This window comes from Ranitomeya variabilis, chromosome 2 (genome assembly GCF_051348905.1).
Source record: "Ranitomeya variabilis isolate aRanVar5 chromosome 2, aRanVar5.hap1, whole genome shotgun sequence".
Taxonomy (NCBI): Eukaryota; Metazoa; Chordata; class Amphibia; order Anura; family Dendrobatidae; genus Ranitomeya; species Ranitomeya variabilis.
This window is the reverse complement of record NC_135233.1, coordinates 953,873,339-953,897,086: the sequence shown is the minus strand read 5'-3', so window position 1 is coordinate 953,897,086 and position 23,748 is coordinate 953,873,339. Positions and strand designations below refer to the sequence as shown.

At 40.7% G+C, this 23,748-nt stretch overlaps 1 protein-coding gene across 1 annotated transcript in view; it reads left to right on the top strand.

Annotated features, from left to right (window-relative positions):
- The window catches only part of LOC143810061 (guanylate cyclase soluble subunit beta-2-like), an 83,867-nt gene extending 62,849 nt beyond the window's left edge, over nt 1-21,018 (top strand). Inside the window, exons 13-16 of the mRNA XM_077292953.1 lie at nt 4,155-4,309; nt 16,793-17,010; nt 17,091-17,192; nt 20,784-21,018. Coding sequence (XP_077149068.1) covers nt 4,155-4,309; nt 16,793-17,010; nt 17,091-17,192; nt 20,784-20,920 — 612 coding nt within the window. The 3' untranslated portion in view covers nt 20,921-21,018. The remainder of the gene's footprint in view (nt 1-4,154; nt 4,310-16,792; nt 17,011-17,090; nt 17,193-20,783) is intronic.
- The last annotated feature ends 2,730 nt before the right edge of the window (nt 21,019-23,748 follow it).

Sequence of the window (23,748 nt, the reverse complement as noted above, 5' to 3'; positions counted from 1 at the left end):
GCACCGCTGACAGTAGAACCCCGCTGACTTGCTTATTTCCAAAAGTAGTAAACGTAACTTTCAAATTGTCCCCATGTAGCTGTGACACAAATCATTCTTTCTGTTCCAGCATCATTTAAAGCATAGGTATGAGTAATGGCTACAATAAATATTGAATTCTGTTGGCTTAAAGGGGTTTCTCAGGATTATAATATTAATTCTTTCCAGATTATCACATTTTAGGTTATTCAGTTTAGAAAAAAAGACAGCTTAGGGGCTATTTTAGTAAAATGTATTAATATGTGAGGGGACAGAGCAGAGATCTTCCCAATGTTCTTTTTACATGCAGGCCTGATGAGGGGCATCCTCTATGTCTAGAGAAAAAAAGCTTTAATCATCATCATATATATGGGGGTTATTTACTGTACAAGCAATAAGACTATGAATCTCTCTGCCTCGCGATGCTGTGATGGTCGATTAATTGAATACATTCAGGGAGGGCATATATGCCTTTATTGAATAATATATTACACGTTATGGATAGTAGATTTCTGAGCGAGAACATAGATGCAGCGGTTTGTTCTGATATTTAGTGTCAGTAATATGTCTCATGTGGTTTTGCCATCCTCTAGAGCATTGGTCCCCAAATTTTCTGACCTTGAGAGCCACATTCTGCTTTGAGAGAGGGTCGTGATGGTATACCAAGATCCAGAGCTTCCCACATTACCCCCATTCAATATTCTCCCATCAGTCACTCCCACCACACTGTGGCATCCAGCTTCAAGCAGCTCCTCTCACAGTTAGCATCATCCGGTCTCCAGATACCATACCTAAATTATCTCCAAACCCCCAAGGCTGGACTATATACATCCAGATCTGCTCTTCTGTGCAGGGCTCCTCACCAAATTCACCATCTAGAGATCTGCTCTTCATAGTTGTTTGCTAGACATGTTGCTAATGCACATAGCTGGCAGGCAGCCACGAGCCACATATCATAAGCCCAAGCAACACGTTGGGGACCCCTGTTCTAGATCAATATATTAAGATTATAGATGGGATTTAATGAACCTATGTATTTTTTTCAACCTTATCACCTATGAAACGAAATGAACAGGACTGTTCTGCAATTTATGTCTCATTTCCTGTCATCAATGAGGGGAACCTGGCAATAAAAGGATTATTGTGGCCTTTTTCAGTCAGCTCATCCTCCAGAAGTGTTCAATAGAATCATAGAATCATAGAAAACCCTTCAAGTGCATTTGCCATAGCTCCTAACCATCCCAGATTCTGTGGACTGTTTCGATTTGAGGATGCAGTCCTGCTGTCTCAGCACATCAGGGCATTGTCCCAATTTCCAATACTCACTTCACTCTGTGCGATGTTTTCTCACCAATGTGGTCATCGCTCCGTAGCTCCACATCATGGGACGAGGCTGACATCTCTTCCTGTACTTACATTAATTAATTAATTCTCTTTTCTCGTGATCTGGTCTCCCTAGGAGTCAAATCCACAATCTCTATCATTGTAGGCAGTAGCTAAAGCTATGAGCTACAACCTATAGAGATGGAGATAGGAGAATTTTGTATACTTGAAGCTGCATTGCAGACTCTGAACTGACAGGCAGATTATATTAGTACATAGAGATACATCTGCACATAGCAGTGTATTTCTATTTCCTTGCATTCTAAAGGTAAAGAAAAAAATCTGATTTTTGGTTCCTATAAGACTACTAAACAATAATGAAAAACAATTTCAAAAATAGTAATTTTCTCTTGTTTTTGAGTCTCCCCAGATATCGAACCCACAACCTACATCATTGCAGGCAACAGCTGAAACTGTGAGCCACAGCCTCCAGTGATATTATTGGTAGGATTTTTACCCACAGGCAGATAATACTGGTACATAGAAATACATCTGTATATAGCAGTGTATTTCAATGTCCCTATATTCTAGAGGGAAATTAAAAGGAAGATTTTTTCTTTTGAGTAAATGGAAACATAGCTGTACTGAAATGGGTATTAAAGGGAACTTGAATGCTGAAACATGCTGCCCAATCCATGAGCAGCATGTATCAGATGCTGGCTGCACGATTTCAGCCATACATATTAAACTATGAAACGCTGTGGTGTTTCTGAGAAAAACATGGTTTAGTAGCTGACAGAGACCAAGCTGCATGAGAGACTAGTTGGATAAGTGAGTCCCCACAGCTTCTCCTCACTCGCTCCCCTTGAGTGGCAGGGCTCTTCCTGTACTCACAGGCAGCTGCAAACCTGTCACTGCAAGAAAGCGGCTGGGGAGAAGCCGCTGGGGACCACCTATCCGGCAGCTATTAAAATATGTTTTTCTCTGAAATGCCCCAGATTTAAATATGTATATATGGCTGAGATCATACAGCCAGTGGATTAGGCAGTATGTATCACCTGTCGGGTTCCCTTTAATTATTTAGGGGTTTCTCTGGGAATAGAAAACGAAGTAAAGAAAATGTTATTATAAAGAAATTCCTAACTATCTTGAATTAGCAAGTAAAGCTTGTTTTCTGTAGGGAAATCCCTACAGTACATTATAGTAGCAGCGTCTTGTTACACTGGCAGAAACCTGTCCTGTAATGTGAACACAGGCAGGAGGAGGCTGCGACCTGAAGATAACCTATACCACGGAGTGTCAAGCTATGCCAAGTCCCAGCAGCGCAGCGTAGTACTGCATATGCGCATCAGCACCTGCCTTACTGACATTCTTGGAAATATTTAATAAGACTGCTGTTATTAAAATTGACTATAATGATTGCTTTCCTAGACAAATCAAATACTATTTGGTAATAAAGGGAGTGTAAGTTTGCTTATATTGTCATCTTATGTATTCTCTATTACTGGACTATCCATTTAAAGAAACCTGACATATCGGATAATGCTGTTAACCTGCAGATATAGAGTTAATCTTCAGTTACTAGCATTAGGATAGTGCCCGGCCGCTGTACTGAAAGTGGAACAATTGGTAGCAAATTAACTTTATTCCTCCTGGGAGCCACCGGCTTTCAGTCATGTAGGTATGCCAGCATGGATACAGTCACCGGTCACTATACTGAGACTACTAGCACACCCCGACACTTTGACTGACAGCCAACTCAGCAATGCAACAGTTTCAGAGTCATCGCTCTGCCTCATTGCCAGAGCGTGCTTACAGCTGCCATTCACTGTGACTGTGCAGTTTCTATAGCTGCATTGACTCGCCTGTATGACTGAAAGCCAGGAGCAATGAAATTAATATTCTCCTTGGTGCTGCACTTTCACTGTTGCAGCTGGGCATCTTCATAATGCTCTTAACCTTCAAATTAACCCTATATATGCAGGTTAATTATCTGACGTGACAGGTTCCCTTCAAATACAGATTGTCCATCCCTAGGATAGGCCATCACGGTTTCATCCTGACTCCTATGATCCACGCCATTTAGCTCAACTAGTTGTCTCCAGTTCTACTGTGAATGGCACATCCCCTTCATTCCTTACAAATGTCATCATATCCAACTTGCATACAGCTGTTCCAGGCATCGTATCCCTTATCAATGAGAACTATAACTCTCAAATAGGGGTTGTGTTAGCAACCAAGAAGTTTACTCTTTGCCCCAATTCATCACATGTCATTTATCAAAGTCACTTTTCTACTTTTGTCTTAAGGCATGCGCTGACCTACTTTCCCCCATAGGTCAAAATGGTGTATGCTGTTTATGAATTTTTCCCAAAATCAAAAATGGTCTTTAATTTTGTCTTTAGCCAGTTTTTTTTAAGACTTTATAGAGCCAAAAGTCGCAAATCCTTTAAAAAGTTGTGCATATGTCTAAGGCCCACTTCATGTGTACATGTATGGCATCCGTTTTTTTCACAGATACCACAAGTACCCATTATAACCTATGGTGATCTTCATATGTCCATGTTGTTACATAGATTGTGTGTCTGTATGAACCACAAGGAGACATATCTGTATTTTCCGGCAGCACGGATGACAAGGGCAAGCACAAGTCTATGGGTTCGTGAAAAACACACATAGCACATGGATGGTGTCCATGTGCTGTCCGTATTCTGTATGGTGGAGAAACTACAATGATGAATTGGGGCTTTTGCTTCCTTATGCGATGGAAACTTATGTGATGGAGACTATTTTGTCTTTCATTTATTCTATAGATCCGAGTAGGGTTGCATACTGGCCCAGTGTTAGCTGGAGTTGTCGGAGAGAAGATGCCTAGATATTGTTTGTTTGGGGACACCGTGAATACTGCTTCTAGGATGGAAAGTCATGGTGTTCCCAGTAAGATTCACCTGAGCCCAGAAGCCTACAGGTAAACTCCATTCTCTAATTGTTGAAAATCTTGATATGTTTGCATGCTATAGTTCTCAGGGTGCCTGGTTTGTCGTTGTTTCTAAATATTAAAACATTCATAATAAGAATTATAAAAAACAAAATCCCCAGCAAATAATTCTATATGTCAAATAATTTAGCAAATGTTTAATTTCAAACAAAATATTATTATTATTTTTTTTTTATTCGTTTATTAACCATAAAATAAAGTAATACAATATACACATTTGTATTCGTTATTGTGCACATAATACAGAGCATACGTCGTTTGTATAAAGTAGGGTATTTTCCCTTATTTATATCCAGAATGAGATTTATAACGACTGTGTATATCAAATCATTTATATCACTTGAATCATATAAATGTAAACATGGAACCAAAAATATGCAAAGTTCCTAAACTACAACTAAAACCATATCTATAGTAACTACTACGATTCTGCTATATAACACTATACTTTATATTTTTCTCCGTGCGATGCCTCCAATACAAAAGCCAAATCCCTTGCATTGATACTCAATTATTATGAATTTATAGAGTAAGGTGAGAGGAGTTCCATCTATCCCAGATTTTACCAAATTTACCCGGACATCTTCTTTTTTGGTACAATGTGCGTTCATATGGGATAACTGAGTTCACCAGCTCAATCCAGGTTCTAAGGGAGGGACACGATCCCCCATCCACCGTAATGCCAATACCTTCCGTGCCATATAGAGCGTTTCCGGTAGAAAAATCCCAACATAATGATCCCAGGCCTCCTCATCCCATACCCCAAACAGACAAATTAGCGGCTCAAGAGGAACAGGAGTAGACAATAGGGATGCTAATAATGACGTCACCTCTTTCCAATATTGAAGGATGATGGGGCATCTCCATATCATGTGAACAAAATCTGCATCTGGTGAGTGGCATCGTAAACATTCTGATGATTGAAATCGACCCATCCTGAAAAGTCGTATCGGCGTCAAATATGATTGATAGATTATATATAACTGGGTCATCCTGTTATTAATCGATGGGGATACCCTGAGAGGGGATTCTAGAATTTCTTCCCATTCCTCTTCTTGCACATCAGGGATAAGTCCCTCCCATTTTCCCCTAACAGATCTTAAAGCAGACCCAGTTCCCACTGATAACATATAGGTATACAAAGAGGAAATAAGGCCCTGTGGACCTCGCGAATTAAGAATTCCTATCAGGGGTAACGACAAGATGGTTCGATCTGTGCCCGTATTTCTCATGTACGACTGAAAGGCCGATCTCAGTTGTAAGTATCAAAAATATTGAGATCTCTGGATGCTGTGTTTAGCCTGCAATTGTTCAAAAGACATGAAAAACAAAATATTCTTGATTAAACAATTCAACCATCCTGTGTATATAGCTTCTGTGCACGCACATGACTCCCTATGGTAGCAGACAACTAATAAGCCATGTGCAGTTTGATTCCTCTGGAATATCCTGCAGATTTTTTTAATCAAGACTTTTTGTCGATTTGCGTCACTGTTTTTTACATTGAAATATAATGAATCCATAAATATGTGTGGAATAATTGCATCGTCTTTATGGTATATTGTTCAGTGGGGTCGTGCTGAACTTGATGAAATCCTCTTGTCTAGAGGGAAAGTAAATATAGTCCTTCATAATTATTTTCTTAATAAGAAATTAAGTGGTTGGCAACTACTCAGGAGAGACCATCAATATCTGATTGATGGGGTGATATGCCCATCAGGAAGGTCTCGGGGATGCAGCTGGCACGCAGCAGCTCCCTCATTTCTATAGTGGCCATGGGTGGGTACTGTAGATTCACCCTCCATTCATGTGACTAGGGGATGGAACTTTAGTACCACCATACTTTTGACGGACCTGGTTTGTTTTGGCAGCATCCGAGAAATTTGTTTGCCACCGGTATCAGACAGAGGTTGCTGGTGTCACATCCCCATTAGTGATGAGCGAATATACTCGTTACTCGAGATTTCTTGAGCATGCTCGGGGGTCCTCCGAGTATTTTTTAGTGATCGGAGATTTACTTTTTCTTGCCGCAGCTGAATGATTAACATCTGTTAGCCAGCATAAGTACATGTGGGGATTCCCTAGCAACCAGGCAACCCCCACATGTACTTATGCTGGCTAACAGATGTAAATCATTCAGCTGCGGCAAGAAAAACTAAATCTCCGAGCACTAAAAATACTCATAGGACCCCCAAGCATGCTCAAGAAATCTCGAGTAACGAGTATATTTGCTCATCACTAATCCCCATCAATCAAATATGGCTGGTTTACCTTGAAGATAGGTCATCAATAAAAAATAGTAGTCAAATTCTTTAACCTACTTCTTTTATTATGCAGCTGCATATCAGTTTGTACGGGTCCGATCACACGAACCAAACAACGACACCTCAACAGAGGTCATTCAATAGCATGTTACTCTGGACCTGGTTTTCTCCCGTTCCGGCTCGCTGCACGACTTTACTAACTCCCCTCTCCCGCTCTCGGACCACAATCTTCTTTCCTTCTCTGTCAAGAATTGTTTCGTCACCTGGGACACCCCCACTTACCACACTTATCGGAATACACGTACCATTAATACCCAGCAGCTTATGGACAATCTCCACACATCTTTAGCCCCATCTCCTCCCTCTCCTGTCCAAACTTAGCATTGTCACACTCCAATAGTACACTGAAGAATGCCCTAGATGAAGCAGCACCTTCCACACGCAGAAAGACCCGACACAGACAACGGCAGCCCTGGCACACAATGCAAACACGCTTTCTTCAGCGTTGCTCAAGGTGTGCAGAGCAGCAGTGGAGAAAATCTCTCTTAGCAGAAGACTTCATCCACTATAAGTTCATGCTCAAAACCTATAACTCTGCCCTTCATCTGGCCAAACAATCCTACTTCACCACACTCATCACCTCACTATCCAACAACCCAAAACGACTTTTTGAAACCTTAAACTCCCTCCTGAAACCTAAAGTACAGGCCCCCATCACTAACCTCAGCGGTGAGGATCTGGCCACTTATTTCCTAGAAAAAAACAACCACATCCATCAGGACATCTCAGCCCAATCTCCTCAGTGCCAGGATCCCCTGCCCTGCCGCACCTCAAGCTCACTAGACATCTTTGAGCCTTTTTCAGAAGAAGAAATTTCCAAGCTCCTCGCTTCTGCTCGGCCTACAACCTGCAACAGTGACCCCATTCCTTCACATTTCCTGTAGTGTCTCTCACCAGCGGTCACCACTCACCTGACTAAAATATTTAACCTCTCTCTTTCTTCAGGTATCTTTCTCTCCTCATTTAAACATGCCATCATAACCCCTTTACTTAAAAAGCCATCCCTAGACCAGAACTGCACTGCTAACTACAGACCTGTTTCTAACCTTTCCTTCACCTCTTAACACCTGGAACGCCTGGTCCACTCCCGTCTAATCCGCTATCTCTCGGATAACTCTCTTCTTGACCCCTTACAATCTGGTTTCCGCTCTTTACACTCCACTGAAACTGCCCTCACTAAAGTCTCTAATGATCTAATAGCCGCTAAATCCAAAGGTCACTGTTCCCTGCTGATTCTCCTGGATCTCTCCGCAGCATTCGACACTGTGGTTCATCAGCTCCTCCTCTCTATGCTCCGCTCTATAGGCCTCAAGGACACAGCCCTCTCCTGGTTCCCCTCCTACCTCTTTGACCGCTCCTTCACTGTATCTTTTGCCGGCTCCTCTTCCGGCTCCTCTTCCTCTCCTCATCCCCTTACTATCGGGGTTCCGCAGGGCTCAGTACTAGGCCCCTCCTCTTCTCTCTATACACTGCTCCTGTTGGACAAACAATCAGCAGATTTGGGTTCCAGTATCATCTCTATGCTGAGGACACCTTCTCTCTCTCACCCACAAAGCTCTCCACAGTTCTACACCGCCTTATATCTCCTCTCTCATCTCTGTCTATCGCCCTACACGTGCCCTCCATTCTAGAAATGACTTAAGACTAACATCCCCCGTAATCTGAACCGTGCACCTCCGTCTCCAAGACTTCTCTCGTGCTGCGCCAGCTTTCTGGAATGCACTTCCCCAGACGAGCCCCGACCTATTCAAGCGCGCTTTAAAAGCCCATCTCTTCAAACAAGCCTACCACATCAACTACTCAGTAAACTAACTTTGCCCTGTTCCCTCCTTCCAAATATTATTCTGAATCTGCACCCTACTATTCATCTGTCTCCACACCCTCCATGCACATAACTGCACTTGATACTTGACTATTGCACTTAAACACATGGGCTGATGACCGGATCATGCAGCTTTATATGAAAATTCCTATTTATTATAATTGCCAGACCTGAAATAACAAGCACTTTTCACCTATTGTGTCCCCCCTATTTCCTTGTAGATTGTAAGCTTGCGAGCAGGGAGCTCACTCCTAATGTCACTGTTTAAATTGTCTTAACTTGTATTGAATTTATTGTCTGTACATGTCCCCACTAATTGTAAAGTGCTGCGGAATATGTTGGTGCTATATAAATAAAAATTATTATTATTATGTTAACAACAGACAGACCGCGGTAATTGATGCACACTTAGCAATCTGTAAGAGAATATTCAGGCATAGGCTGTTGTTCTTGGCAGCTCAAATCCTGTTTACACATGATGATGTGCTGCCGAGAAAGATGATTTTCAATCTATCTTAAAAATAATTTCACCCAATGAACAAGCACTTTGCCTATTCATGGGGTGATTAGCAGCCTGAGTAGAACTGCAAGATAATTGTGAAACAAGTGGTCCTAGGAATGCTTATTCACGATAACCTTTCAGCGTAAATACACTTTAAGGTGTTAAAATTGCCTTCACTACACAATTTGCAGAAAATCCGTTTCTGTTGTCCAAGTGACACTGTAATGTTTCACTATATTTATTGCATATGTAACGTTGTAATAGGTGGAGCTTTCTTATTTAATGGGGGTACTGTAGTCTCCCTCAATTAGGCTACATGGCGCCTGGGAGAATTGTCCTTGAGACTGTGTTGCCTCAGGATGCTTCCATTAACTCTTTTTTTTTTTCAGAGAAGTCTGGTAGACATTATAGTTACATAGTTACGTAGGTTGAATAAAGACCTAGGTCCATCAAGTTCAACCTTACTCCACCAACTGTACATTTTGTCATTATTCTAGCTATAACCCGTAATGTTATGTGTATCAAGGAAATTGTCCAGCCTTTTTTTAAAAGCTGATACAGTGTCTGTCTGCCATTGCTACCTCCTGTGGTCGGCATTCCACAGTCTGACTGCTCTAACTGTAAAGAACCCTTTCCTGTTTAACTGTCGGAATCGCCTTTCTTCCACCTGTAATAAGTGCCCCCTAGTCCTCAGCACGGTCCTTGGAAGGAACAAGTCATGTGCCAGTGTTTTGTACTGGCCACATATGTATTTATACATGTAAATAAGATCCCCTCTGAGGCATCTTTTTTCTAAGCTAGGATTACTCCCAGGTGCATTACTTTACATTTATCTATATTAAATCTCATTTGCCAAGTGTTTGCCCACTCAGACATCTTATTCAGATCATTTTGCAATATTGTAATGTCAAGGTCAGAATTTAATATCCTACATAGTTTAGTGTCGTCAGCAAAGACTGACACTTTACGCTCAATCCCATCCACAAGGTCATTAATAAAGAGGTTAAAAAGAATTGGTCCTAGCATAGATCTCTGTGGTCCCCACTGCTGACTATATCCCATTTAGAGAATGTACCATTTATGACAACTGTTTGTTTCCTGTCTTTTAGCCAATTCCTTACCCATGTGCATATAGTTAACCCAGTCCTTGCTTCTGTAGCTTCAGTATAAGGCTGTTATGTGAAACTGTATCAAATGCCTTTGGAATGTCCAGATAAATCACATCAGCTGCATTACCTACATTTAGATTTGCACTCACCTCCTCATAGAAACCCAGCATGTTAGGTAGACATGACTTATTCTTCATGAATCCATGCTGGTTGTCAGTTATTATATTTTTCTGTGCAATATATTTCTGCGGGTCATCTCTTATAATGCCCTCAAAAATTTGACACACTACTGATGTCAGGCTTACTGGGTGGTAGTTGCCCGGATCCACCTTCTTACCTTTCTTGAATATTGGTACCACGTGAGCCATTCTCCAATCTTGTGGCACCACCCGTTACCAGAGAGTCTAAAGGCCCCGTCTCACTAAGCGATTTACCAACGATCACGACCAGCGATATGACCTGGCCGTGATCGTTGGTAAGTCGCTGTGTGGTCGCTGGGGAGCTGTCACACAGACAGCTCTCTCCAGCGACCAACGATCAGGGGAACGACTTCGGCATCGTTGAAACTGTCTTCAACGATGCCGAAGTCCCCCTGCAGCACCCGGGTAACCAGGGTAAACATCGGGTTACTAAGCGCAGGGCCGCGCTTAGTAACCCGATGTTTACCCTGGTTACCAAAAAAAACAAACAGTACATACTCGCCTTTCGGTGTCCAGGTCCCTTGCCGTCTGCTTCCTGCTCTGACTGAGATCCGGCCGTACAGTGAGAAGTGAGAGCACAGCAGTGACGTCACCGCTGTGCTCTCACTTCTCACTGTACGGCGGCACTCAGAGCAGGAAGCAGACGGCAAGGGACCTGGACACCGAAAGGCGAGTATGTACTGTTTGTTTTTTTGTACATTTACGCTGGTAACCAGGGTAAACATCGGGTTACTAAGCGCGGCCCTGCGCTTAGTAACCCGATGTTTACCCTGGTTACCAGTGAAGACATCGCTGGATCGGTGTCACACACACCGATTCAGCGATGTCAGCGGGGCCTCAACGACCAAAAAAAGGTCCAGGCCATTCTGACACGACCAGCGATCTCGCAGCAGGGGCCTGATCGCTGGTACGTGTCACACATAGCGAGATCGCTATGGAGGTCGCTGTTGCGTCACAAAACTAGTGACTCAGCAGCGATCTCGCTAGCGATCTCGCTATGTGAGACGGGGCCTTAAGAATATGCGATACAGTGGTCTGTCAATTATTGAGCTCAGTTCCCTCAGTATCCGTGGATGAATGCCACCTGGACTGGGGGATTTGTCAATGTTTATATTGCTCAGACTTAATTGCACTTCTTTTTGTGTTAAACTAGTTATGTCACGTTGTGAATTTTGATTTTTGCCTTGTTGAATGATCCTTGTAACAGACAGTTCATTAGTGAACATGGATCAAAAGTGACTTTTCTTTGTCCTCTGTGATTATCTTGTTATTGTCATCTTTTAAGGGGACGATACCATCTATTGTTTTCTTTTTGGCATTGATGTATTTATAAAAAAATTTGGAATTTATTTTAATGTTTTTGGCGATTTGTTTCTCTGTAGATAACTTTGCCAGCTTGATTTCTTTTTTACATTTCTTATTTATACTCCTGAAATGCTATTTCAGTATTCTCGGCTTTCAAGATTTAGAATGCCCTTTGTTTTTGTCTTATTAAACTCTGTACTTTCCTGTTCATCCTTAATGGTTTCTTTTTATTCCTTGACATTTTATTACCAGACGGTATTAGTCTTTTGCAGGATTCTAGTAGTATTTCCTTAAAAATGCCCCATTTATATTCGGCATCCCCAGTTACCATGAAATGTCTCAGTCTATACGATTAAGCTCTTCCCTTAATTTGTTGAAATCCACTTTCTTAAAGTTCCAGGTTTTGGAATTTCCCCTTTTGAACGTTTGATTGAAAATTACATTGAAACTTACGATGCTATGGACACTGCTTCCCAAATGCTCCCTGACCTGTAGATCTGAAATTGTATCTGGTGTATTTGACAGAACCAGATCCAGCAGATTACCTCCCCTTGTCAGTTCATCTACCAGCTGAGAGAGGTAACTGTCCTGAACTGTGGATAAGAAATTGTAGCTTTTAGCACAACCAGAAGATTCTATGTCCCATTGAATGTCTGGAAAGTTAAAATCCCCCATTATAAGAACCTTTTTACTGTTGGCTGCCTTTTTAATATATTGTAGCATTTTATCCTCTACCTGTTCAGCTATATTAGGAGGCTTGTAGCAAACTCCAATGAGCAACTTTCCATTATTACCATCCCCATGTACATTTACCCATATTGACTCTACATTGCTGTAACTCCCCCAATGTCTACATTGAGCACAGGTTTTAATGTGGATTTTACGAAGATGCACACCGCTCCACCTTTTTTATCTTTCCTGTCCTTTCTAAATGTAGTGTACCTCTCTACATTTGTTACCCAGTCCTGGCTCTCATCAAACCATGCTAGATGCATAGGCTTGCATCACTTGGTGTAGAGTTCTTAGGTCATCTAGTTTAAAGGAATGGTTTGGACGAGTTCTGTAGCAAATTTTGTGTGGGCTTCAGTGATAAGACATCTTCTCATAACAGTGAGATTTCATTTCACCATATTTTTGTAAGTCATTAGAGAGGTGGTGGAATAAATGTGTCCTACGATGCGTAGGTTAGAGCAGAAGGCTTTCTGTCTTGGTAATCTGGCACATGATGAAGAATCCCGATACCCTGCTGATTGTGAGGATTTACGGGCTGGAGAGAAGAATGAGTGACATCTGAGAGTGGAGTGCCATTAAAACTCTTCAGTAAAATTGGATTTTAGCCACAGGGAACATGTAAGGATTTCTAATGAAAAATAACACTAAAATACTCACCGAACTGTATTGTCTAGCAAAGATTGTATGTTTCTATGTGTTTTTGAGAAGTACTGTTTGCATGCCTATTATTGAACTGCAAGCACACCAGCTTGTGAAATGTGTTCCTGTATAACATACCGTGAAACTCAGACCTGAGCTAACTCCGTGTTGCATGGACATGTGAAACCGGAAAGGGCCTTCAAGTGTGTACATGTTTATTGAACTCCAATATTGAACTGTCTCGGTGATTATTCAGGGCCAGCCGCACCCAGTGGTGGGCATAACACCCATTGGTCTTGTGCCTGAACAGTAGTATCTCAGCCACTAAGTCTCTTCAGCTACAAGATATCCATAGCCATCAAGTACACATGGGCAACACCATGGATCAGAAGTTACAAGTTGTCCATTAAGAGTGTCCAGTAGGTATTGGAAGTGGCAGCCACAGACAGGCAGGAGCCAGATGTTAGAGCCTGTAGCCATTGTGTACTCTCCCACAATGACACTATGAGCCCTTCTCCACAATCACCCAGTGTCAGTGTGCAAGCGCAGACAGGAGAACCAGCATTTGCTCTGGGCCATAGAGACAAGTCAATCAATGTGAGGTATTCATGGTGTTATGCAAATAGGAAGGCGTAACGGTGCACCAAGGCTTAAGGAACACTAAGGGTGCAACAAAGTGTCCTCATTTGCATAGCAAATAAAAGTAGATTTTTATCTATATGCATATAAAAATGAGTTTGTGTGTGTACGTATGTGTATGTGTTTATGTATCAGCAACCAATCACTAAGCATCTTTTATTTCACCAGAGCTGTTTATAAGAAACTGAGCTGTGATTGGTTGCTATGAGCAACTGTTTTCCTTGTAGGCAGTTGTGGTAACTGAGGCCTATTATTCTTATCATTTCTATGGTGTTATCGTCCTTCTGTAAATCTGGAAATAACAATTTATTACCTTCCGGCACAGACCACCCTCTGACACAGACTGCAGGGGGAGCCCAGATGGAGCCCAGTATCACACAGGATAGGATTAGATACACAGCCCAGCATCACACAGGATAGGATTAGATACACAGCTCAGCAATCAGTAACACAGGATAGGATTAGATACACGGCTCATCACACAGTATCACACAGGATAGGATTAGATTCACTGCTCAGCAGACAGTATCACACAGGATAGGATTATATTCACTGCTCAGCAGACAGTATCACACAGGATAGGATTAGATACACAGCCCAGTATCACACAGGATAGGACTAGGTAAACGGCTCAGCAGACAGTATCACACAGGATAGGATTAGATACACTTATCAGCAGACTGTATCACACAGGATAGGATTAGATACACAGCTCAGCAATCAGTAACACAGGATAGGATTAGATACACGGCTCATCACACAGTATCACACAGGATAGGATTAGATTCACTGCTCAGCAGACAGTATCACACAGGATAGGATTAGATACACAGCCCAGTATCACACAGGATAGGACTAGGTAAACGGCTCAGCAGACAGTATCACACAGGATAGGATTAGATACACTTATCAGCAGACTGTATCACACAGGATAGGATTAGATACACTTATCAGCAGACTGTATCACACAGGATAGGATTACATACACAGCTCAGCAGACAGTAACACACATGATAGGATTAGATACACAGCTCAGCAGACAGTATCACACAGAATAGGATTAGATACACGGCTCAGCAGACTGTATCACACAGGATAGGATTAGATACACGGCTCAGCAGACAGTAACACACAGGATAGGATTAGATACACGGCTCAGCAGACGGTATCTCACAGCATAGGATTGGATACATGGCTCAGCAGACAGTATCACACATGATAGGATTAGATACACAGCTCAGCAGACTATCATGTGTGATAGTCTGCTGAGCCGTGTATCTAATCCTATCACACAGGATAGTATTAGATACACGGCTCAGCAGACAGTATCACACAGGATAGGATTAGATACATGGCTTAGCAGACAGTATCACACAGGATAGGATTAGATACATGGCTCAGCAGACTGTATCACAGAGGATAGGACTAGATACTCGGCTCAGCAGACAGTAGCATACAGGATAGAATTAGATACACGGCTCAGCAGACTGTATCACACAGGAGAGGATTAGATACATGGCTCAGCAGACTATCACACATGATAGGATTAGATACACGGCTCAGCAAGACAGTGTCACACAGGATAGGATTAGATACATGGCTTAGCAGACAGTATCACACAGGATAGGATTAGATACATGGCTCAGCAGACTATCACAGAGGATAGGACTAGATACACAGCTCAGCAGACAGTATCACACAGGATAGGATTAGATACACGGCTCAGCAGACAGTAACATACAGGATATAATTAGATACACGGCTCAGCAGACTTTATCACACAGGAGAGGATTAGATGCACGGCTCAGCAGACAGTATCACACAGGATAGGATTAGGTACACGGCCTCAGCAGACAGTGTAACACAGGATAGAATTAAATACATAGCTCAGCAGACAGTGTCACACAGGATAGGATTGGATACACAGCTCAGGAGACAGTATTACACAGGATAGGATTAGATACACAGCTCAGCAGACAGTATCACACAGGATAGGATTAGATACACAGCTCAGCAACAGGATGTGCCAAAGGAGAGGACCTTTTCATTCCAAGAATTCCACTCATCCCATCTGATTTGCCTTTTGATTTTAAAGTTTCCAGTTTCCAGTTCTACTGGCATTTGCAATGTCCATTAACAAAGCTCAGGGACAGTCCTTGAAAGTAGTAGGGATCGATTTGCAATCTCCATGCTTTTCTCATGGTCATCTTTATGTGGCCTGTTCAAGAGTTGGAACTGCCAAAAATCTGTTTATCTTTGCACCAGAAGGAAAAAACAAAAATGTTGTTTATCAAAAGCCTCTTGAATGAGTTGAAATTTAAATACTATCAATATTTAGGTAATTGTTAATTTGTGCTGCAAATCTGTAGTGTTGAGTATATGATGTGAAATGTTTTTATGTGCAATATAATCATTATAATTTGTTATAACTAGGGGCTAAGTCCCCTACACAAATGTTCAGGCAGTTTAAATACCATTTTGAGGTTCTTAGACTTCCTTTAAGGTCCATTTATGCCGCATGATTATTATGAATGACGGTCCTAGGAAAGCTCGTTTCACAATAATCTCGCAGTCTAAATAGATTGACGATCACCCAGATAATGATCTTTTTTGCAGCACAAAAGATTATCGTTCTTGCCAATGCACTGCTCTGTGTAAACAGGACTCACAGTGCTGAGAGCAATGGCAGCCTGTGTGCACTGAGTGATCTATTACTGATCTTATCTGAAGTGCGTAACAAATCATTGCCTCAGTGAGACACTGACAAAAGTGTTTTTTTTTCTTTTTTCTTTTTAAATAAAAAGAAGACTACTTTAACATATCATTCACATCCCCCTTAACAAAGAGCCAGATAGACCTACAAGATTGGAGGTGTGCTTGGAATGAAGCGCAGGAGGGAATTACAATTACTGACAGATTTGGAGATCATCTGGCAATGTCAGAGGCTAAGACTTTAGCATTTTCATTATTGCCCTATAAAAGTGAACATGACAAAGGCGGATATTTATGTGTTTACACTTCAGAGCTCCATTTATGCTTCCTGGCTGAAAAATGAAAACCCAGGAGAAATGTTTTATAAAGAAAAAATTCTGCGTGAGGTTTATTCTTTCTATTGTTAAGACATCATGCCCCAGAGAAGCTCATAAATAATCTTTTCTTGTCTTATCTATTTCTTATTGAGATGTCTTAAAGATAAAGAATTTGAAATTGCTGCACGGGGAGAAATCGATGTAAAAGGAAAAGGCAAAATGTGCACATACTTCCTGGTGAGAAATGTAACTGCTCAAGAAAATGAGATTTTAGGAAGACCAGCGAAGGAGACTGATTCAGGAAGGGAGTCTTCACAGTCTCTGCATGATGATCTCCACAAGGGCAGCTTGCAAATGACATGTCCTCAAGGTAAAATTGCAGGGTATGACCATTTACAGTTCAAATATCCAATCTACAGATCAGCTATAATATTTGATATTTTTGTACAGCGACACAAGAAGAATTTATCCAGAATGCATGCCCTCCGATTCCAATGCACTATGATGATAGTCTACTCTTCATAGACACCGGGGGGCACAACGATCTACCGCGTGAGTATTGTTTTAGCATTATAGTTACGACGTAAAAAAAGTAGTTGCTCAATGTGTTTTCTTTAGGGCTTCAAATTCTCTGTACAAAAATACCCTGGTAGTACTATTGCTCTAATTGAGCCATTTATGGACCGGCAAGTAATGGTGTATACAGCACATCGGAAATAATATAAAAAACTCAACACTCACATATTGCTTCAATAACTTTAATTGGTTTTCCAGTTCATAATCAACTAATGTAACGTTTCGGTCACGTTTTTGACCTTCATCAGACAATCAAGTTGCAGATGCGGTGGGAAAATGACCTGGTTAAGTAAGGCTAGGAATTGTGGGATAAACTACGGGTGGAAAGGCACCTTCTTGAAGCAATACAAGAGTGCCGAGTTCTTGATATTATTATTGTACACGGTAAGGTCCTACTTGAGCACATTCTTCTGAAAGAGCGCCATGCTCATCTTATAACAATGGCATATACAGCTCTGGCAAAAATTAAGAGACCATCACATCAAAACCCTGTCATGGGCAGCCCAATCTCCAGACCTGAACCCCATTGAAAACCTCTGGAATATAATCAAGAGGATGATGGATAGTCACAAGCCATCAAACAAAGAAGAACTGCTTACATTTTTTGTACCAGGAGCAGTGTGAAAGACTGATGGCAAGCATGCCAAACGCATGAAAGCTGTGACTAAAAATCATGGTTATTCCACAAAATATTGATTTCTGAACTCTTCCTGAGTTAAAACATTAACTTGCTTTCTTTGCATTATTTGAGGTCTGAAAGCACTAAGTTTTTTTTTTAATTTTGACCATTTCTCCTTTTCAGAAAAAAAATACAAAATTTATTGCTTGGAAATTCGGAGACATGTTTTCAGAAGTTTATAGAATAAAAGAACAATTTACATTTTACCCAAAAATATACCTATAAAGAGAAAAATCAGACAAACTGAACATTTTGCAGTGGTCTCTTAATTTTTGCCACAGCTACTTTGACTGTTATTAGCTTACTGGGAGTTAAAGGGATTTTCCCCACAAATACAGCACATTTTAATTAATTGATCTTGGAATTAAAAATAATTTCCACAATTGGATATGTTAAAAAAATGTTCTTGTACCGAGATAATCTTATACATGTGCCCCTGCTGTGTACTGTGTAATGGCTGTGTCTGACCGTACAGGAACATGGTCTGATCATACCACAGCTCCTGGGTGGGGGGGATGCAAAAGAGTATACAGACATTACAGCATGGGGTCACAGCTGATTATTTTTGTGAGATAAAACATTTTCCTGACTGTTTTTAAACAATATTTTACCTCGCAGAAAGAATCAGCTGTGATCCTGTGCTGTCCTGTCTGTATACTCTCTTTTGTTTCCTCCCCTGCCAGGAGCTGTGGTATGATCAGATCATGTCCCTGCACAGTCAGACACAGCCATTATACAGTACACAGCAGGGGCACATTTATAAGATTATCTCAGCACAGGAACATTTTATTTAAACACATCCAATTGTGGAACGTATTATTATTCCAAGATCTATTGATTATAATGTACTTTGCGTGAAAACCCCTTTAAATTGGTTCAGTTGGCATTTGATATTGATAACCTATCCAGAGAGTAGGTCATCAGTATCAGATTTCTGGGGATCCAACACCCAGAAATCCCACCAATCGGGTGTTATTAGCTACAGTAGTGACCAGGTGTGACCATTGAATGGAGATGCACTGCGCAGCCCCTTTCACTGTGCAGCTGCTGCTGCCAGGTACTGCAGATCAGACCATTTTCTTTTGAGCACATTGGGTCATGTTATAGGGAAGTTGGGGTGTCTTGAGAGGAACTGTGTATTAAAGCTGAGTTGCTTTGTCACACAGATTAGTGTAGTGCTCAGTGTCTAGCTTTTTAGCAAGGCCCGTACCCTTAGATCATACATGCTGCCCAGCACCATATAAGTGCGCTGCACAAGGGCAAGTACCTCAGATTCCCCCAGCCAACACTAAAGGGCCTGTCTGCATCTTGCAAAAGGTGAAAAAAGTGCAACAAAAAAAGGATGAAAAAGATGTAAAAAATGTATGAGAATTTTAAAAATTTCAGTCAAAGTATGCAAACTCGCAACTCACAAAGCTCAGTGCCTTTGTCTTTAGCCAACCTTCTTTGTGCCTGATCAAGTATAAACTTATTTTGGTTTGCACCAGGTCCATGTGTGTAACTGGGTCTATACTCCGATCCTCTTACAATCTAGGGTGGTTGCTGGCATTCCTCACATAAGGCGTACAGTCATACAAGTTCATTGTATAAATTGTAATGTCACCATTTGTCTATTGCTGCATGTAATAATTAGGAAATGCTCTTAAAGAGAATTTGTAATCAGAAAATAATTTATTGTTTATACCAGGTTTTTACGTTAAATATATGTTTTGGTTTTTTTTATAGTGTTTTTTTCAATGTTCTATATGACTATGTATATTAAAAAAACACATTGCAATTTTCACTCTAGGCCTTAGGTCTGATATTAGACTCACAACTCCTGTTCTTTTCAGTAGCCAAAAAGATGTAAGCAGCTGGGCTCAGACCCTATTGAGTTGTTTAGAAATATTTTCTGCTCATGCTCTGATTTGTGCAAAGGTCATTGTAAAAGAAAGAGGAGGCGATGAGCTGTAAATATACTGAATATAGAGATGTTATTACTTTTCATTGCGATACTGTCTGTGATGATAATGAGACTGCTGAAAAGACAACAGGAAATATGAGTCTAGTATTAAGCCTATTTGCAAATTAGAAAATTGGAAGATTTCTGATCTTCTTTCATATAGACAGTGATATAGAAAATTGAAAAACATTATCAAAAATGTTTAAATAATATTTTAAAAAAGACCTAGTTTATGTAATAGATCATTTTTGATAATTATACATTTAATTTAAGGCTATGCTCACTTTTACATTGAAGCCCCTGTCTAAAATTCTGCAATCTTTAATAGGAAGATTAGAGCTACGTACATCAATGTCTTCCCAATAATGGACACCATGACAACTAGTCCTTGCTATATGTGTCATTCTTGTATATTTTCTGAAATTACAGATTATCAGTAAGTTCCTTTCCTTTTATTTCAGCTGCTTTTGTCAAAGTAAAAAGGCTACTCATCTCCAAGAAAGGCCTAATACCCAACGGGGCAGATTTACCAAATAATCCAAAAGAAAAAAGTTTTTGATGCTCATAGCAACCAATCACTGCTCAGCTTTCATTTTCAATAGCAGAGTACAAAATGAAAGCTTCAGTGTGATTGCTTGCTATGAGCAACAAAAATGGTTTTTCATTTAGACAGTGTTATAATTGTTATTTTTTATAGCTTTCATTATTAATGTATTAAAAAAAACTAAAAGAAAAAACATGTGGAGTGATTAGGGTTAGCTCCAATCTCAGCAGGTGGGCATCAGCTGTATACCACAGCCGTCACATGTTGGGTATGAAGCCGGCTCAACTTTATCCAGCCCCATACTCCCTGCACACAGTCATTGTGCATATGGAGGAGCTGGAGAATGAGGCCGAGCAATATTTCATCACTTCATTCTAATGCACTGTGTATATTGTTTTCTAGGAAAAATATGTCATACAAAGGACTATGGGAAAGTCCAAAATGGCCGTCGGGTTGAAGATGATTGTTTGAAAAAGTCAAGAGATAATCTGGAATCTGATAACGCTCATGTCAGATCGCACTTCTGTGTTCTCATTTAACATCTGGTTGAAGAGGTTTTCCAGAACTTTAATATTAAAGGCTTAAAGGGCTAGTCCCATCTCCAAGATCCTAGCCCAATAGGTAGTAGGTGTAATAATAATAATATTAGCAAACACCTCCAATTAGAAATATAGTATAGTTTTTCTGATTCGCTATGTCTGTTTTCTCATGTGCAGGCATTGGAAGAATCTTAGGTATCCATGGTTATGTCCACTGACACAATGACAGGTAGCTAGTTGGTAGTGGTCGTAACCATGGATACCTAAGGTCCTGCAGTGCCTGCATGTGAGGAAAGAGACATAGCGAATCTAAAAAACAATACTCCATTTCTAATTGGAGGTATCTGCTATTATTATTATTATTACACCTACTACATATTGGGGTATGATTTTGGACATGGGAATACCCCTTTAACCATAAAAGAGGCCAGGGGCTATGACACCCATTCTTCATTCAAGTGAATGTAACTGAGCTCGGCTGCTACATGTTGTTTGGAGCTGTGCCTAGTAAACAATGTAGGGGACCCTTAATCAGCTAATCGTTGGGGGGTGACCTTTAGTGATGTGATATTGATTGCCTAACTCTAAGGAAAGCTCATCAATATCAAAGTTCCGGAGAACCCCTTAATTTGTTTAATCATCCTTTGGCATACTGTAATATACTGTTAAATATGCAATACATTTTATTGGGGATTCCCTTTCTCGGGGTCTGCAAGCAATGACACCTTGGGAAATGAATTCTACACTGACTCTACCAGTTGAGCATCACCAGGTTAAACCCATAAGAACATAAAGAATGTATTTTATATTCCATGTACGTAGATTGCAGACTGTTAATTCTGACCAAAGCGGTCATTTGTTTTCATTTGTTTTTAGTTTTATTACATACAGTAAGTATGCTCACGTAACGCATGTGCAACTTGTCTTTATCGGAAAGGGTGAGTTACAGTCTGTCTATAAAATGTTATTTATGTGAACTGAACATTTGGTAAATCCTTGCTTCAGTGGTGCAAGACTAAAATATTTCTAATGCGTTCTAAATAGTATGGAACCAATTCACAATTGATGTAAATTTGGATGAAATATTTGTAGGAAAGGCTCTAGAGTATGAATGTTCCCTGAACATATAGGTTAGCCTCTATGGCTACGTTCATACTGCATTTAATGTGTACAGTCAGCGTGTGCGCAAAGAAAGGCCCCCAATATTCAAGCAGAGTAGGGTATAGTGGGCTGGACCTCGACCAAAGAGTACTTGGCCTAGAGTAAGCCCGACTCTGATGCCTAAGCATACGTTTTCTAATGCATAGCTGCCTACACATTTTTATGCAGAAGAATATTATGAAAAATATATTAAGCAGTGAATGTTTTTCGACATGACACACTATAAACATCAGTTCCATTCTACGTGTGCTGTGTGATTTACCCAATTACTCACTGACATACTGTACACATTAAATGCAATGGGAACAGATCTTAGCTATCACCGATACCCTATGATTTCAGCACTGAAGTAGAACCATAATACTTGTATATTAAAAAGAAACACCCAATCCTAATTCAATCTTTCCTTGTATTACTTTAAAGGTAATCTATCAGCTCATTCGCTGCCCCATCCCAACCAACTCTTAAGCGCATATAGGTTATAAGAACACAAGTGAATCCATATATTTAGAGGAGTTGACCGGCCTTAGGGTACAAGTCTGCAATCACTGTATGTGACTGCAAAGTGAATCAAACATGATTTATTAAAGCAGAAAGAGATGTCTGTACATGATTCAGGCCAACGTTTTGGTCAGAATGACCTTTATCAGGGTCTTTATGGAGGAGCAAATATAAGAACACTGCAGAAAGTATTTTTGTGCCATGGTATGTATGTATAATATTCAGCTTCTTCTACCAGCACAAAATTTGGTTCTTGATCAGTATGTGCCCACCATGTTGCTACTAACCTCTATGTGACTGCAGACTTGTGAATCCTCACAGCGTGTGCACTGCTTGTTGTTCGGGTTCTTCTATTACAGTGTCGGGAGCAGTGAATGTGTGACTGGAAGTATATGATTTGTGTACATACGGTCACGTGCCAACTAGACTTACACAGCCTCACTCAATGCAAGTCGGAATGGGGCCAGAAGTATGCAAATTACTTAATGGAAGTCACAAGGCCTATTGATGTTGGCAGCAGAAAAGCACATAGAGTGACTACAGACTTGTACCCCAAAGCTAAGCAACCGCTTTAATAACCAAAAACACTGCTTTGTTGTAAAATAACCTACTTTAGAATTGATGTGTAAATTAATCTGCAAGTGCTCTGGGTGGGGCTCTTAGCTACAGTCTCAACTTAACTCTGCCCTCCACAAGGTGATTAGCATACCACTGCAGTGTTAACGAACTAGCTAACAATCACTTAGTAGAGGGCGGATTTAGGCTGAGAATGGAACTGGGATCCGAGGCAGTGGAAGTGCTTTGTCCCGCCCAGAGCTCTTTCAAACTCATTTGGATATAACTTGTAAAGTCAATTTCTCTGTGACAGAGCAGCAGTTTTTGTTATTAAAGATAGGTGTTTATAACCAGTACACATGTAGTCAGTTTGGGGAGGTCTTTGTTTCTAATAGCAGTTGTCTGTTATCAGAGAAAATGTGCAGTATGTTATATGACCTGTTAAATCCATCATATCTTCTAAAGTTACAGTGCCAATTTTTTGTCTTCCATAATAGAAGCATGAGCCCCTTTGTATCAGAAACACTTGACAGTCTTTCCATGATGTACAGTATATCAAAATGTAATTTTGCCATTCATTGCCTGTAGCATTTTTGAATTAATGACAAGAG